Consider the following 16736-nt stretch of genomic DNA (forward strand, 5'->3'; position numbering starts at 1 on the left):
TCATAGCTGAATCACAAACTCACTGTGAGTATCATCCGCTCCCTTTTGCAAAGTCCGGAGCTTTAGTCTATATGTCTCGGGGGTAATGGCATAATGGTTCAACACAGTTTTGCGCACCTTCTCGAATTGGGAGCACGTGTCCATAGGCAGTTCTTGGAATGCCTCAGGTGCTCTACCAGTGAGCTTTCCTCCCAGATAGCACACCCAGTCTTTCTGAGGAATCTTATTGAGGCGGCAAATTTTTTCAAAGGCAGATATCCATCTGTTACCTCGGGTATCATCAAACTGCTCAAATAAGTTAGGCTCAATCTGGGCTGTGGATCCTTGGTGCAGGAGTTGGTCTGGAGCTTTGGATAAGAGCCATTTCCATCTCCAACTTCAGTTTCTGCAGCTGGAACTCCTATTCCTCAAGCTGCTGTCATTCTTCCCATTCCTTTTGCCGCTGTTGGTCCAGCCACTGTTGCTCTACCATGTAGATCTGCTGGATCTCAGTGGGTGTAGCCTTCACTCACTTTCTTTTCCCTCACCTGGCTTCAGTTGCAGAGGAAACCATGTGATTCCTGCTTCCCTACCATGACTTGGCTCTCTGCAAGCTTGAGCCACGTACTGCTGGAACTCCGGGTTTGTCTCGTGGTTTCAGGTCTCATGGATCATGCTTACAGAAAGCAGAGTCATGGTGGGGAAGCAGGAATCCCACTGTAAGCAGCACAAGAACAGGCTAAGCTTCCGAGAGCCAGAAAAAGCATTTGGTGGGCTTGGCTGTGGCCTGTGGGCCATAGGTTGAACAAGCCTGCAGATTGTGAGCCCACTAGGGACAGAAGAAGTACATGCATATAGTGTGGGCAGCGCTGCATATGTCTAGTAGTACTATAGAAATAAGTAGTAGTAGTTCTGCATCGACATAGCTCAGTGTTGTCACTTATTCCCCTGAGCTGCTCTCATTCCCTGCTCCTCTGTTTCCTCCTCTTCATTTCTCTTGGCTTTCGTGGGCTCAAGAGACTGGACGTGCTGTAGACATGGCCAAGTTTCTTCCCCAGGGAAACAGTCTGAGAATCATATGTGTATGCTTAGTATCAGCAGTCTGGTGTTATCAGTCAGCTGAGCGACGTTTTATAAGTTAAGTACTATGACATTACACTTGAAGATGCTTTTTCTACACATGAAGTTTGAAAACTAATTGCAAAAGTAAAGTTTGGTATAAAAATTGGGACCAGTGAGGAAGAGGCTATTTTTTGCATTATATACATATGTATGCTTAAATATGCCAGTTCTGAGGATCCCTAAAAATGTATCTATCAATAGTAGAAGATGAATAATCTAATGAATAAAATTGTAACTTAATAAATAAGTATACCAGGGACACTTTTTACTTATTGATAGATTTAACTGCTGGGATTTATAGAGGTCCACCTTATTAGCATATACTGAGCAGGGTTTTTGTTCATGACCTGCATGGAGCTCAGTCTCACAGTTTCAGTGGAGCCTAGCCTCTTTACTTTTCTGTGAATTGTAGTTGGCAGAGTGCTAGGGTAATAACCACCTTGAGCAAACTACTTCAAGAGGCACTACATTACTTAAAAATACAGCTTGTTGGAAAAGTTATACCACATAGCTAGATATGGCTCCTGTTCCAAGAAGCTGACATAGCTATTCAATTGTTTAGCTTCCCAGCTCACCAACATATCACACTTTTCCAGAAGCCCAATGCATTTGGGTTCTTATAGCTGAGTTATCGTTTGCAGCTTCACAACACAGCGGCACCTAACCTCCTAGTCTACTCTTTCTTTACATGCATGAGCTACCTTGATCTTTGTTTCACAACCTCGCTGGGTCTTAACCTTTTGGTCCCATTTGAACCTTTTTGTTAAGATTAAGCTGAACTTCTCTCAGCCTTCTTGTATTCACTGGGCTTTGTCCTCTCTTCTCAACTCTGTGTCAAGTGGCTTAGTCTGTTTGAGCAATAATACAAAACAGCGAAGATGACACAGATAAACAGTGGGATGTAAAAAATGGTAAAAAAAGGAACCCAAAAATTGTAAAGAACGGGAAACAAAAAAATGAAGAAATGCGAAAATATATACAAAAAAATGAAAAACTAAAAAAATGAAAATATAACTAAAAACAAAAATCAGAAAAAGACGACACAAGTAAGATAAAAAAATATGAATTTATTAAGGTGATATGACTCGACACAGCTGTGTTTCGGCCCAACCGGCCTGCGTCAGGAGTCTGTTACACCATATATGTATTCTCTGGCAATATGAGTTCTTGTAGGATATTCAATAAAGCTTAATTCAATAACACTCTGCATTCGCTGCCAGTAGCTTCGGAACTTTGTTCAACGAGATATAGACACATTTTCCACAACAGTTTTCTCCATAACGATTGTTGTTAAATCACGCACATAGCCTTTTTAAAGGCAGAGTGTTATTGAATTAAGCTTTATTGAATATCCTACAAGAACTCATATTGCCAGAGAATACATATATGGTGTAACAGACTCCTGACGCAGGCCGGTTGGGCCGAAACACAGCTGTGTCGAGTCATATCACCTTAATAAATTCATATTTTTTTATCTTACTTGTTTCGTCTTTTTCTGATTTTTGTTTTTAGTTATATTTTCATTTTTTTAGTTTTTCATTTTTTTGTATATATTTTCGCATTTCTTCATTTTTTTGTTTCCCGTTCTTTACAATTTTTGGGTTCCTTTTTTACCATTTTTTACATCCCACTGTTTATCTGTGTCATCTTCGCTGTTTTGTATTATTGTTGTGTTTTGCGAAGACAGGTTTCTTCTGTATTTATTAGTCTGTTTGAGCTACATATCTTCTAGTAACAGCTGAATTTTCATTCTTTAGGCCTGTTATGGGCCAGAAATATTTTTTCTTTTTTGGAGAGAAGCTAGGAATTTTTTTGAAAGTGTTTATTTGGGCTGTACCGAATAATCGTATTCCATTCAATTTGCACCCAAACACATTTGTATTCAGCGAATAGCGATTTAAATTTGAATACGAATAATCTAGGGCTCTACTGTTCTAAATCCTTTGAAATAAACACGTGATCTCTGATTTCACGTTGCTTCTTTTATTATTTGTTGTGTTAAAGCTCAGTGCCCATTATTCGTATTCAGCCAAATATTTTTCTTTATTCGTATTTGGCTAAATAGTAAAATATGCTATATGATACAGCTCTAGCGTTTACATATTACATTACTGTCACCTTTGGTAGGCAGCTGCCTTTTTGCTCTAGGGTTTTTCTTTTTCATTCTGCCCTGCCTAGGTTGATTCTTTGAGTCAGTTTTTGCCCTCAAGACCTTTTGCAAAATCTTTCCTTCATAGACCCAATGGTGTTTCTCCTTGTGGAAAGTACAATGCCTTGAGTAGAGGTTCATAATGAAGCTAGCCTGTACAACTCATATTTAGATGCTCACTGCAGTTTCGCCATACAGTTTTCTTTGGCACATTTTCCAATTTACTTCTGGAAGTTTTGATTGTGATTAGGCCCTAGCTTCTACTTGGTAGAGCTGTAATTCAGCATGTTCTAATAGCTGCTGATGTGGTTGTTCAACCATGCAGTGTCTCATTGCAATTTATTTTCTGCCATCAGACTGTGTTACGCCTCGATTATGTTCCCTCAGGTAGGGAAGTGGCCTGGAGATCTAGTTTTTGTGTCTCGGTCAGGCTCCCACAAATAGGGAAGTGGCCTGTAGAGCCGGTTAGTTGGTTTGTTAAGTTAACTGGTTATAGAAAGGATCTGGTGGTGGTCAGGCTACCATAGCTATTATTGGATTAAGGAGGCCATTGCTTCAGCTTACCTTCTTGATGAGAAGGTGGTCCCAGAGGCCCTTAAAACACATTCTGCCAGAGGGTAGGTGACTTTCTGAGTGAAGAGCACTTTGGTACTGCCTCAGGAGATTTGTAGAGCGGTGGGCTGGTCCTATTTCCATTCCTTTGCTAGGCACTATATGTTCTCGCACGTCAGGACGTGGCTTTTGGGACTCCAAGGGTCCCACCTTTGATTCTGCTTTGGTACTTCCCGTACTTCTGGGCCGGTCTGGAGGGATGCTAAGCAAGGAGACATCAGTCTTTACCTGCTAATTTGCTTTCCTTTAATCTCTTCAGACCAGCTTAGAACCTGCCCATACTGTTATCTGGCTGTCTGCATTTTTGGTGGTTATCTCCATGGAGAATTTGTTTTGGTATACTTCTTGGGGGGGGGGGGGGGGGCAGGCGGAGGGTGCTGCCTTTTGAATGGAAGTGCTTAAGAAAAAAAAAAGCCTTTTTAAATGATAGAGAGCTGTCTTAGAGGAGAGTAGACAAGGAGCCAAAGAGTGTTGTACAGCTCGTTTTCGGCATCGGATTCTCTGTGAGCGCTCTTGCTGTTTGAGGCACCTGCTTCCTGCACATTGTGTGGGATTTTGAAAGCATGGGAGAGAAGGGTTAATGGAGATTTGGTGGTGGTGGTTCTATTTATTAGTTCTTTCTGCTTGTGAAGTTCATGCTAACTCTGGGAGGGACTGCACAGCTAACTTATAGGCTCCACCAGAATTCTGTAGTTCTCAGTCTCCACTCACTGCTGGTAGGAGTGTATAACCCAGTGATGGTGAACCTATGGCACATGTGCCAGAGAGGGCACGCGCGCCGTCGCTGGTCCGCCCACCCACGCTCCCTTCCTCTGAGCACCAGGGCCCCCTCCCCCTCTGAAATTTAAAAGGCATACCTGGTCGGGGTTAATGCGGCAGCGAAAAGCGTGTTGTTTGCTCGGTGCGCCTTCAGCCTTCCCTTCTGTCTCTCAAGCTCTGGTCCCGCCCTCCGGGACCAGAGCTTGAGAGACAGAAGGGAAGGCCGAAGGCGCGCCGACCAAACAACACGCTTTTCGCTGCCGCATTAACCCCGACCAGGTATGCCTTTTAAATTTCAGAGGGGGGGGGGCCCTGGTGCTGGCTGGGAGGGAGGGAGGCCTGATGCTGGGTGCTGGGAGGGAGGGCTGGTGTTGGCTGGGTGGGAGGGAGGCCTGGTGCTTGGTGGGAGAGAGACCTGGTGCTTGGTGGGAGGGAGGGATGCCTGCCGCTGGGAGGGAGGCCTGCCTGGTGCTGGGCGGGCGGGAGGGCAGGGGGGAGAGGAAGGTGGCTGGACATGGGTGGCTGAAGGGGAGAGGAGGGTGGCTGGACATGGATGGAGGTCAAGAAATGAAGAAGAAAGGAGGAAAGTAAAGAAATAAATGGAAAGAAAGCCCTGGAAACGGAGTTAAGAGACCAGATAGAGAGCAGCAGAATCAGAGACTAGGACCAATATGGATAGAAAAACAAAATCACCAGACAACAAAGGTAGAAAAAATCATTTTATTTTCATTTTAGTGTTTGGAATATGTCCAATTTGAGAATTTACATCTGCTGTCTTATTTTGCACTGGGTATACTGGAGCTGTAACAGCTTACAGAAATGATTTATAATGAAAAAAAATCATGTTATTTTTTTCTCCTATACTAGTGTAATATTTTCAATGATGTCTGTTCATATGCGCCATGGCTGGTGTAAGGGGTGTGGCTATCATAGGGGTGGAGTCATATGTGGTGACCCTGCCCATAATGAGTACTGGCACCTGCGATAAATAATTAGATTTTGGGTTGCTGTTTGGGCACTCGGTCTCTGAAAGGTTCGCCATCACTGATATAACCCATCCATCTAGGCTGGTCTGAAGGGACTATAGAAAATCAAATTAGCAGGTAAGGTCTAATTTCTCCATCCTTCCTACCACAGTTCTCCTCCAGCCTCTGCAGACAGCTCCTCCAACAGAGAGACTGCTGTGACCATCCTAAGAGCAGATGTCAGGGGCATCCTGGAAGAGCCTCTCCCCTCAACTAGCAGTGAAGAGGAGGATCCGCTGGCAGGTGAGGGTGGGTACAAGGCATTTGTGAGACCCATCTTGTAAGGGTGAGATCTAAATAAATGGTAGAGGCAGTGTGCAAAACACTTGGCCCACAGCAACAAGCATATCTGGCATAGTGTTTGAACTGAAACAAATGTGATTAGCTGTGATGTGCTCACTTTTCTCCTACGATAGTACGGATGACGTTCTTTTGGAATGACCCCCATTTGTGTGCTTTGCATGTTTTGTTGCACTTCTTTCTTCTTCCGTGCTTACTTCATGTTCTCTCCATCAAGGCATCAATCTACCAGAAGGTGTGGACCCTTCTTTCCTGGCAGCTCTACCTGAAGACATCAGACGTGAGGTTCTCCAGAACCAACTGGGTATCAGGCCACCTGCCCGGGCTCCTCCTACTACCACCCCAGCCCCCACTGTTCCCCCTCCCATGGTGGCAAATGCAGGTGTGACAGAGGTCAGCCCTGAGTTCCTGGCAGCACTTCCACCTGCCATTCAAGAGGAGGTATTTGCTCATTATATTCTTTTCTTGTTGGGGAAACAAATATGGTGAGTCATAACAAAGAAAGAAAGGGGTGCTGCTGGGCATTGTCAAGTGTTATGTTTTCTGCTCTGCTGGACAGGAAGAGGAAATTGAGTGGTAAGGGGCTGGTTCCACACTCACCTGGTTGCTCTGCTTATTAGTCTGACTGCCTTTCCCTGTTTGTCATAGGTGCTGGCCCAGCAGCGAGCAGAACAGCAACGGCGGGAGTTGGCACAGAGTGCTACTTCAGACACACCAATGGACCCAGTCACATTCATCCAAACACTGCCTTCAGATCTGCGTCGCAGCGTACTCGAGGATATGGAAGACAGTGTGCTGGCCGTGATGCCACCAGACATAGCAGCTGAGGCCCAGGCACTGCGCCGGGAACAGGAAGCTCGGCAGAGGCAGCTTATGCATGAGAGGCTTTTTGGCCATAGCAGCACTTCTGCACTTTCTGCCATCCTGAGGAGCCCAGGTATGGAAGGAGAAGTCAAAGGTATATTCATGTCCTGAACCAGTGGCAGACTTGGGGTCCTGGGGCAGTATGTCGTAATTTGACTGCAATTGCTTTATTTTCTCTGTGAAACATGTGTCAGAGTTCTGTTTTATGGAAATGTGTATGTGATGTTCTGCAGAAAAATGTCTATAAATATCTGAAATTACGGAAGAGGAAAGTGGTGCCTCTCTCTGAATGGTGGAATGCATGTATGCTTAATGGAAATGAGCACCCACCATGAAGACTCCTGAACACAGATCCTACAGCTGTTAGGAAGACATCAGTGGGCCATGGGGTGGGAAAAAATTAGACTGAGTCAGGTGAGGAAGGGAAGGATGATGGAGCAGATGTATGACTCCTCTGAGAATCTTCAACAAGTGGCATACAGTGATGAGCTGAATGTCAGAAAAGTATGTATATTTTTATTGTAATCTGCCATGAACAGTGGAATGAGCGGAATATATATATTTTTTTTAATAAATAGTGGCAGGTAAATGACTTCATTTTACAAAAGAACAGTCAAGGTTGTCCCTGATTGAGAAGAATATATGTTTGTCAGATTTAGGGAAAGACACCATTTATCACTGAGAGAGAACAACAAGGAATAGATACACATTCTGGGATTTTCTGGGGATTTCCTAGCAACTTAATTCTCCATTGTTGGAGATACAATGCTGGACATCTTAAGTATGTTATGTCAAGATACATGAAAGACAGTAGATGAAGGTTACTCACACACTGGATAGTCTATGTGGGGACCAGAGAATAAACAATGTTCTGTTCTGACCACTATTATAGATGTTAGCTGAGGATTTGAGAAGCACCCATGCAGGCTCACAGAGGATTTTTTTTGTGTGTGTGTGCGTGGTACTTCGGAGAATATTTAGTAAATGATGCATGTGAGATTTGCCATCAAACAAAATCAGATTTCCTCTTTGTCATAGCCAAAAAGCCAAACTAATCTACTCCTTTTGGATTTTGCTCTCCTACCAGCAGGTTGGGGATGTTCAAGGCAAAGAACATCAAAGTGCTGATGTCACCTTATATAAAGTGCCCATGCAGTGCCAGCACTCCGGTATTCTCTGCCTCAGGCAAGTGGTGGTGAAACACTCATGCTTTTTAAGTTTGTTAGTGTCCTGGGATTCAGACCCTTTTGTGAACAAGGAAACTCTGGTGGTCTTTTACAAAGCCGTGCTAGCATTTTTAGCTCACAGTAAAAATCAGTTGGCGGTAAATGCTGATGTGCTGATAGGAATATAATGGGCATCTCAGCATTTAACGCCAGCTGATTTTTACCGCAAGCTGAAAACGCTAGCGCGGCTTTGTAAAAGATCCCCCTCTGTGGTTCTAACAAATTTTAATTTAGGGGATCCTCCAGATCCAGAGTAGCATCTCTTTCTCCCCACCCCCACTCTTCAGTGGTAATAAGAAAAAGTTTTGCTATGGTAGGAAAGTCAGCCAGACATAGTTTAGCTGCAATACAGTGTTTGTGTTTTATTTTTTTAATTTTTAAGAAATAGCAAGTCCTTGCCAGCTCTAAGCAGCAACAGGCAGGCCTTGCACAGGGACTAAACTGTACTGCTGTTGCGGCCAAGTGAGGAAGGGTACCAGATGTTCTTTGCAGCAAGCATACCTGGGGGGTTTGAGAGGACTGCTTTGGGTGTGCAGCCTTCAAGGACCAGGCCAGGTGCACTCTGCCACAGGTGAGGGGAGCAGCTGTAGAGCTACAATTTGCTGTAAATCTTGCTGGATAGGCTGCTAGAATGTGTCCTACAGTAGAAGTATAGGTGACTCTTCAGAATTCTGATGCCCCCACCTTAGATCGTCAGCCTCTCACGAAGTGTAGTCACTAAGAAGCTAGTGATTAGCTTGATCTGGCATCCTCTGGCAAAATGTGGTTCAAGTAGTAAGGTTCCAGGCTTTATAAAGACTAGGAAACAAGTGTAATACAAATCTCTAACTATAATTGCAATCAGGTTTTCAAAATATCACCAGCAGTGAGAACTTTCACTTCGGTGGGAAAAAAATTAATCATGAACAGTCATTAGAATAAATCCAAGGTTTCTGCCACCTGTAATCCCTTACTGCTTGGCAAAGGCAGCAATCAAATATTGTCCAGGACAAATCCATCTAACTATACGAAAAGTCTCTAATGTTTCAAACAGCACTAATAAGTGGAGCCCTTTAAACCCATTGTTTGAAGGCCCTCTAGAGATATTCTTTCTCACAGTACCCTTCAAATGAGGCTTTAAAAACAAAGCCCTGGCTGCTGCTTAGGTGTCATGCCCTCCCACCAGATCCCTCTGCGTTATAGTATTTTCCTTTATTCAAACAATCTTTCAGATAGTAGCCTTGTGGACTTAGCCAGTGAAACCAGCTCTTTCCTGACTTTAGTAAGGTTCGCTGAGAACCCTCTCTTCAACCTTCTAAACATAATCAGCAAACGCAACAAAGTACCCTCAGAAGTCTCACAGGCACACTTGTAGATCACAAGTCACATGAAGTCAAACTTTAGCATCCCTCTGGACCGGTCCAGAGTGACTGATTATGCACACCTGCCAGTAGGGTGGAGACTGACAACTTCTGACTTCTGTTAACATATATCTAGTTTATGCAGTTCCCATTGAGCAGGTATTTCTCAGTCTCCATCAGGTGGCAGACATTGGTAGCATGTGCAGTTTCAGCTCATTAAGTAGAATTATGGGGTTTTCCCTCCCTTTTCTATCTGTTCCAGAGAGTCTTTTAAAAAAAAAGTTAAGGTGGTTGCTGTGGTTCTTCCCCTTTGCTCTACTTATTATTATAGGCAGCCTGACAGATTCTCTTCCTTCCCCCAGGATGACTAGGTCTTTACCCTCTATGCTTCTGGGTATGTTCCTCTACCCCCGAGCTTCAGGAGTTGAAGAGGGCCACAGTGTGCCTTGGCTCCCACGGGTGGCATGGGATCCTTGAGTGCCAGTAACTGCTGCTGATTTGGAAAAAAAAATTTACCAGTGGAAGCATTAGAGGCTTGACTGGGAAATTTACAGTGCGGCCCACTTGCCAGTGCTTCATGCTTTGGTGTGGTTTCTGTCCAGGAGGTAGATTCAGATTGGGAGAATAGTGCAGGGAGCCATGAGCACAGACTAGCTCAGGCGGAGCAAATCTTATGGCCACCAGTGAGTAGAAGCTAACAGCAGAGCTTGTAAGCTTTGTGGCAGTGCTAAGTCAGCCGGTTCAGTAGCGGCTCCGTCATCAGCTCCCCATGTGTCAGAGAACCATGCGGAATATTCGGCAGACATGACAACAGCTCCATCCTTGGTGGGAGCCTCCACCATTTTTATGCTCCTACAGTTTCAGACCCAACCGCTGTGACTGAAGGTTTACCTTAAGCTCAACAATCAGATGCCCGTGGGAGGTGCAGGTACGGTTTATGAGGCTGGGTTTATCCTGCCCATGTATCAGTCTTTTTGTCTTAGAAAGGGCATGGCTAAGGAGCTCTTGTCCCGGGATGTGACACAAGAAGAAACCTAGTGTTCCTAAGAGGCAAAGGCTGGAATGGGAACAAACCCTCTGGAGGAGCTGTGTCTGATCTATCTGAGGAGGATCAGGTTATAGAGGATAGTGGACAGGAGCAGAAGAAAGGACATGTGTTTCTGGATGGGATTGAGCTCATATCTCAGGTCTCATCAATATTGAATTTTGAGGATGAACCATCAGAAGTGGTGCTCCATAAGGTGAGCTTGCTGATCAAGAGAAATCCTGGAAAACATGGTCCTTTCCTATGCATCAGGACATTAGAGATGACATTCAGGCACAGTGAGACTCCCCTGATGCCTCCTTTTGGATTTCTTGGTTGATGGTTCATTTGTACTCCTTACAGGATCAGGATAGGGAAGTCCTGCAGCCCCCATCGTGGATGAGTTGGTGTCTACAATTTCCAAAAAGACCACCTTTCCAGTAGACAGCAATACAGACTTGAGGGACCCTCAAGACCATAGGATGGGAGGTTCTGTTGAAGCAGAGTTTTAATGTCTCTGCCCTAGTAGTTGAAGCGGATGTAGATTGGAAAGTTCCGTCTGCGGAATCGGAAAGAAGTAGAAAGATCATGGATGCTTTTCAAAGTGCTCTGCTCAGACAAATGGTGACGGAACCCACGAGGGAGGGAGTGACGCTGGATCTGGTGCTCACAAATGGGGATAGTGTGTCAAATGTCCGAGTGGGTGCCCACCTGGGCGGCAGTGACCATCAAACGGTTTGGTTTGATATGACTGCTGAAGTGGAGGGCAGCCACTCAAAACTCAAAGTCCTGGATTTCAAGCATGCTGACTTTAGTAAAATGGGGGAATAACTGAGGAAGGAGCTGATGGGATGGGAGGATGAACGAGAAGTGGAAGGACAGTGGTCCAAGCTGAAAGAAGCTATAAATAGGGACACAAACCTTTATGTAAAGAGAGTAAATAAAAGCAAGAGAAAAAGGAAACCGATATGGTTCTCCAAACAAGTGGCTGAGAAAATAAAGGCTAAAGAGTTGGCGTTCCTGAAATACAGAAAGACTCAAGAAGAGGAACACGGGGAGGAATACCGGATGAAACTGAAAGAAGCCAAGAGAGAGATAAGTCTGGCAAAAGCGTAAGAACAAATGGCTAGAAATGTAAGGAGGGGTGACAAAACTTTCTTCAGGTATATTAGTGAAAGGAGGAAAACTAAAAAGGGAATTGTGAGACTGAAAGATACTGAGAACCACTATATAGATAATGATGAAGAAAAAGCCAATTTGCTAAATAGATACTTTTGTTCTGTTTTCACAGAAGAAAATCCTGGAGCAGGACTGCAATGGACTGGCAAAAGTACATGTGAGAATGGAGTGGATATAACACTGTTCACAGAAGAGTGTGTATGAACAACTTAAAAATCTAAAGGTGGACAAAGCAGTGGGACCGGATGAGATCCACCCCAGGATATTGAGGGAGCTCAGAGAGGTTCTGGCCTGTCCTCTTAAAGATTTGTTTAATAAATCCTTGGAGACGGGAGAGGTTCCGTGGGATTGGAGAACGGCGGAGGTGGTCCCTCTTCACAAAAGTGGTGATAGGGAAGAAGGTGGAAACTACAGGCCGGTAAGCCTCACTTCAATTATTGGAAAAGTAATGGAAGCGATGCTGAAGGAAAGGATAGTGAATTTCCTGGAAGCAAGTAAGTTGCAAGATCCGAGATAACATGGTTTTACCAAAGGGAAATCGTGCCATACGAATCTCATTGAATTCTTTGGGTGACTGGAGAATTAAATCAAGGACGTGCTATGGACGTAATTTACTTAGATTTCAGCAAAGCATTTGACACGGTTCCCCACAGGAGGCTCTTGAATAAACTAGACGGGCTGAAGATAGGTCCCGAAGTGGTGAACTGGATTAGGAACTGGTTGACGGACAGACGCCAGAGGGTGGTGGTAAATGGAATTTGCTCAGAGGAGAGAAAGGTGAGTAGTGGAGTGCCTCAGGGATCGGTGCTGGGGCCGATTCTATTCAATATATTTTTGAGTGATATTGCCGAAGGCTTACAAGGTAAAGTTTGCCTTTTTGCGGATGACACCAAGATTTGCAACAGAGTGGACACCCCGGAAGGAGTGGAAAGCATGAAAAAAGATCTGCGGAAGCTAGAAGAATGGTCTAACGTTTGGCAATTAAAATTCAATGCGAAGAAATGCAAAGTGATGCACTTAGGGAGTAGAAATCCACGGGAGACTTATGTGTTAGGCGGTGAGAGTCTGATAGGTACGGACGGGGAGAGGGATTTTGGGGTGATAGTATCTGAGGACCTGAAGGCGATGAAACAGTGTGACAAGGCGGTGGTCGTAGCTAGAAGATTGCTAGGCTGTATAGAGAGAGGTTTGACCAGCAGAAGAAAAGAGGTTTTAATACCCCTCTATAAGACGTTGGTGAGGTCCCACCTGGAGTATTGTGTTCAGTTTTGGATGACGTATCTTGTGAAGGATGTTAAAAAAAAAATGGAAGCGGTGCTAAGAAAAGCTACGAGAATGGTATGGGATTTGCGTTACAAGACGTATGAGGAGAGACTTGTTGACCTGAACTTGTATACCCTGGAGGAAAGGAGAAACAGGTGATATGATACAGACGTTCAAATATTTGAAAGGTATTAATCTGCAAACGAACCTTTTCCGGAGATGCGAAGGCGATAGAACAAGAGGACATGAAATGAGATTGAAGGGGGGCAGACTCAAGAAAAATGTCAGGAAGTATTTTTTCACGGAGAGAGTGGTGAATGCTTAGAATGCCCTCCCGCGGGAGGTGGTGGAGAGGAAATCGGTAATGGAATTCAAACATGCGTGGGATAAACATAAAGGAATCCTCCTCAGAAGGAAGGGATCCCCAGAAGCTTAGCCGGTGGTGGGAGGCAGGGCTGGTGGTTGGGAGGTGGGGATAGTGCTGGGCAGACTTATACGGTCTGTGCCCTGAAAAAGACGGGTACAAATCAAGGTAAGGTATACACAAAAAAATGGCACATGTGAGTTTATCTTGTTGGGCAGACTGGGTGGACCGTGCAGGTCTTTTTCTGCCGTCATCTACTATGTTACTATGTTATATGTGGAGGTTTTGTGGCTAGGGCTTGTTTTTGCTGTACAGAGAAAGTCCTCAACAGACTGGTAGATGGTTCAGTTTTGGGGGATCAAGAGGTTACTGCATTGGAGATGGGGGTCTTCCTTCTTGGCAGATGCTGTGTATGATTTGCTTTGAGCATCAGTGAAGTCTATGGCCCTGGCAGTAGCGACTTGTCAGCTGTTGTGGCAATGCGGTTGGTCAGTTGATGTGGCTTTTAAGTCTTAAGTAAGTTTCCCTTTAAGGGCAACTTGCTCTTTGGTGAGGAGCTAAATAAATTGGTCAAGGGCCTGCATGAAGCTCAGGTTGCTGGGGAACAAGTCAAAAGTATGCAGCAGAGGTTTTGCTGCTGTTACCATCCTTGTCGAGTGAGTGACAGCCAGTGAGTCAGATATTTTCAAAGACAGTGCAGAGGTCAAGGATCCAGTACAGTTGGGGGCAGGGCTGCCTGCAGAGCCCAATGAGGATGTCAGGGTCCATCTTCCAGTACTGGTAGGAACACGGTTGCAAATATTTTATTGGAGATGGGCCCAAATTACATCAGAGCAGTAGTTTCTCAAAGTCATTGGTGAACGTTGTGCCTTCAAATTCAGACATCCACTGCCAGATGTCTTTCTGGAGTCTCCCTGTTGGTCCAGGCAAAAGGTGGGAGCCATCAAGGAGACTCTGGAATGGCTGGTACAGCCTTGGGCTGTGGTTTCCACCCATTTGGCAGAAAGGAGCATGGGAAGTTACTTTATTATTTATTTAATGCATTTGATATACAGTGGTGGAAATAAGTATTTGATCCCTTGCTGATTTTGTAAGTTTGCCCACTGACAAAGACATGAGCAGCCCATAATTGAAGGGTAGGTTATTGGTAACAGTGAGAGATAGCACATCACAAATTAAATCCGGAAAATCACATTGTGGAAAGTATATGAATTTATTTGCATTCTGCAGAGGGAAATAAGTATTTGATCCCCCACCAACCAGTAAGAGATCTGGCCCCTACAGACCAGGTAGATGCTCCAAATCAACTCGTTACCTGCATGACAGACAGCTGTCGGCAATGGTCACCTGTATGAAAGACACCTGTCCACAGACTCAGTGAATCAGTCAGACTCTAACCTCTACAAAATGGCCAAGAGCAAGGAGCTGTCTAAGGATGTCCGGGACAAGATCATACACCTGCACAAGGCTGGAATGGGCTACAAAACCATCAGTAAGACGCTGGGCGAGAAGGAGACAACTGTTGGTGCCATAGTAAGAAAATGGAAGAAGTACAAAATGACTGTCAATCGACAAAGATCTGGGGCTCCACGCAAAATCTCACCTCGTGGGGTATCCTTGATCATGAGGAAGGTTAGAAATCAGCCTACAACTACAAGGGGGGAACTTGTCAATGATCTCAAGGCAGCTGGGACCACTGTCACCACGAAAACCATTGGTAACACATTACGACATAACGGATTGCAATCCTGCAGTGCCCGCAAGGTCCCCCTGCTCCGGAAGGCACATGTGACGGCCCATCTGAAGTTTGCCAGTGAACACCTGGATGATGCCGAGAGTGATTGGGAGAAGGTGCTGTGGTCAGATGAGACAAAAATTGAGCTCTTTGGCATGAACTCAACTCGCCGTGTTTGGAGGAAGAGAAATGCTGCCTATGACCCAAAGAACACCGTCCCCACTGTCAAGCATGGAGGTGGAAATGTTATGTTTTGGGGGTGTTTCTCTGCTAAGGGCACAGGACTACTTCACCGCATCAATGGGAGAATGGATGGGGCCATGTACCGTACAATTCTGAGTGACAACCTCCTTCCCTCCGCCAGGGCCTTAAAAATGGGTCGTGGCTGGGTCTTCCAGCACGACAATGACCCAAAACATACAGCCAAGGCAACAAAGGAGTGGCTCAGGAAGAAGCACATTAGGGTCATGGAGTGGCCTAGCCAGTCACCAGACCTTAATCCCATTGAAAACTTATGGAGGGAGCTGAAGCTGCGAGTTGCCAAGCGACAGCCCAGAACTCTTAATGATTTAGAGATGATCTGCAAAGAGGAGTGGACCAAAATTCCTCCTGACATGTGTGCAAACCTCATCATCAACTACAGAAGACGTCTGACCGCTGTGCTTGCCAACAAGGGTTTTGCCACCAAGTATTAGGTCTTGTTTGCCAGAGGGATTAAATACTTATTTCCCTCTGCAGAATGCAAATAAATTCATATACTTTCCACAATGTGATTTTCCGGATTTAATTTGTGATGTGCTATCTCTCACTGTTACCAATAACCTACCCTTCAATTATGGGCTGCTCATGTCTTTGTCAGTGGGCAAACTTACAAAATCAGCAAGGGATCAAATACTTATTTCCACCACTGTACCTCTCAAGCCTACACATAGGCACACTGATATCTGTACAGGTACTTTCTGTCCCAAATGGGCTCACAATCTATGTATTATTTGTACCTGGGGCAATGGAGGGTTAAGTGACTGCGGTAGGAATCAAACTTAGTTCCCCAGGATATCAACCCAGTGCCCCAATCATTAGGTATCAGTTGGAATCGAACCCTGTTCCCCATGTTCACAACTCGCTGCACCTAACCACTTGGCCACTCCTCCACTCCTACTTTCTGGTTCCAAAGAAGGGAGGTTCCTTTCATCCTATTCTGGATCTCAAGAGAGTAAATTGGGCACTGGAGGCTCCCAGTTTTCATATGGAAACTTTTTGGTCGGTAATAGTGGCAGTGCATAAGGGGGAATTTCTTACTTCCCTGGATCTTATTGAAGTTTACTTCTATATCCCGATTCATCAGGGTCACCAGAAATTCCATTGCTTCACAGTTTTGGGACAGCACTTTGTTTTGTTCATTCCCTTTCGGGCTAGCTATGTGCATGTTTCCAAAGTGGTGATTGTTGTTGTGACTGTTCTCAGGAAGGAAGGGATCCTGGTTCACCTTTATCTAGACAGTTGGTTCATTTGGGCAGAGTTCAAGCACATGCTCAAGCCCGTTCAGGTCTTCGATTATCTGGGAGTCCAGTTCAACACTTAGCAGGAATGCATCTTCCTACCAGTGACCCAAGGCTCGGAAGCTGCAGAATCAGATCTGGGTTCTTGTATCAAGATCCCTACAGATGAAATTATTTCCAGGCAGCAACGTTGGAATTCCGAGCTCCTATGTGACCCCCCCTTCAGGAGGTGCTGTTGTCTCACTGGTCTCTCCAGCACCAGGATTTGGATGAAAGGGCACAGTGTGCAGCAGTCT

The 16736-nt window shown here is 44.9% G+C and overlaps 1 protein-coding gene across 1 annotated transcript in view; it reads left to right on the forward strand.

The window, feature by feature from the left end:
• Nucleotides 1-16736, forward strand: part of HUWE1 (HECT, UBA and WWE domain containing E3 ubiquitin protein ligase 1) — a 1034695-nt gene that overhangs the window by 764396 nt on the left and 253563 nt on the right. Inside the window, 3 exon segments of the mRNA XM_030194273.1 lie at nt 5759-5889; nt 6164-6387; nt 6595-6883. Coding sequence (XP_030050133.1) covers nt 5759-5889; nt 6164-6387; nt 6595-6883 — 644 coding nt within the window.

Source organism: Microcaecilia unicolor, chromosome 2 (assembly GCF_901765095.1).
Source record: "Microcaecilia unicolor chromosome 2, aMicUni1.1, whole genome shotgun sequence".
Lineage (NCBI taxonomy): Eukaryota > Metazoa > Chordata > Amphibia > Gymnophiona > Siphonopidae > Microcaecilia > Microcaecilia unicolor.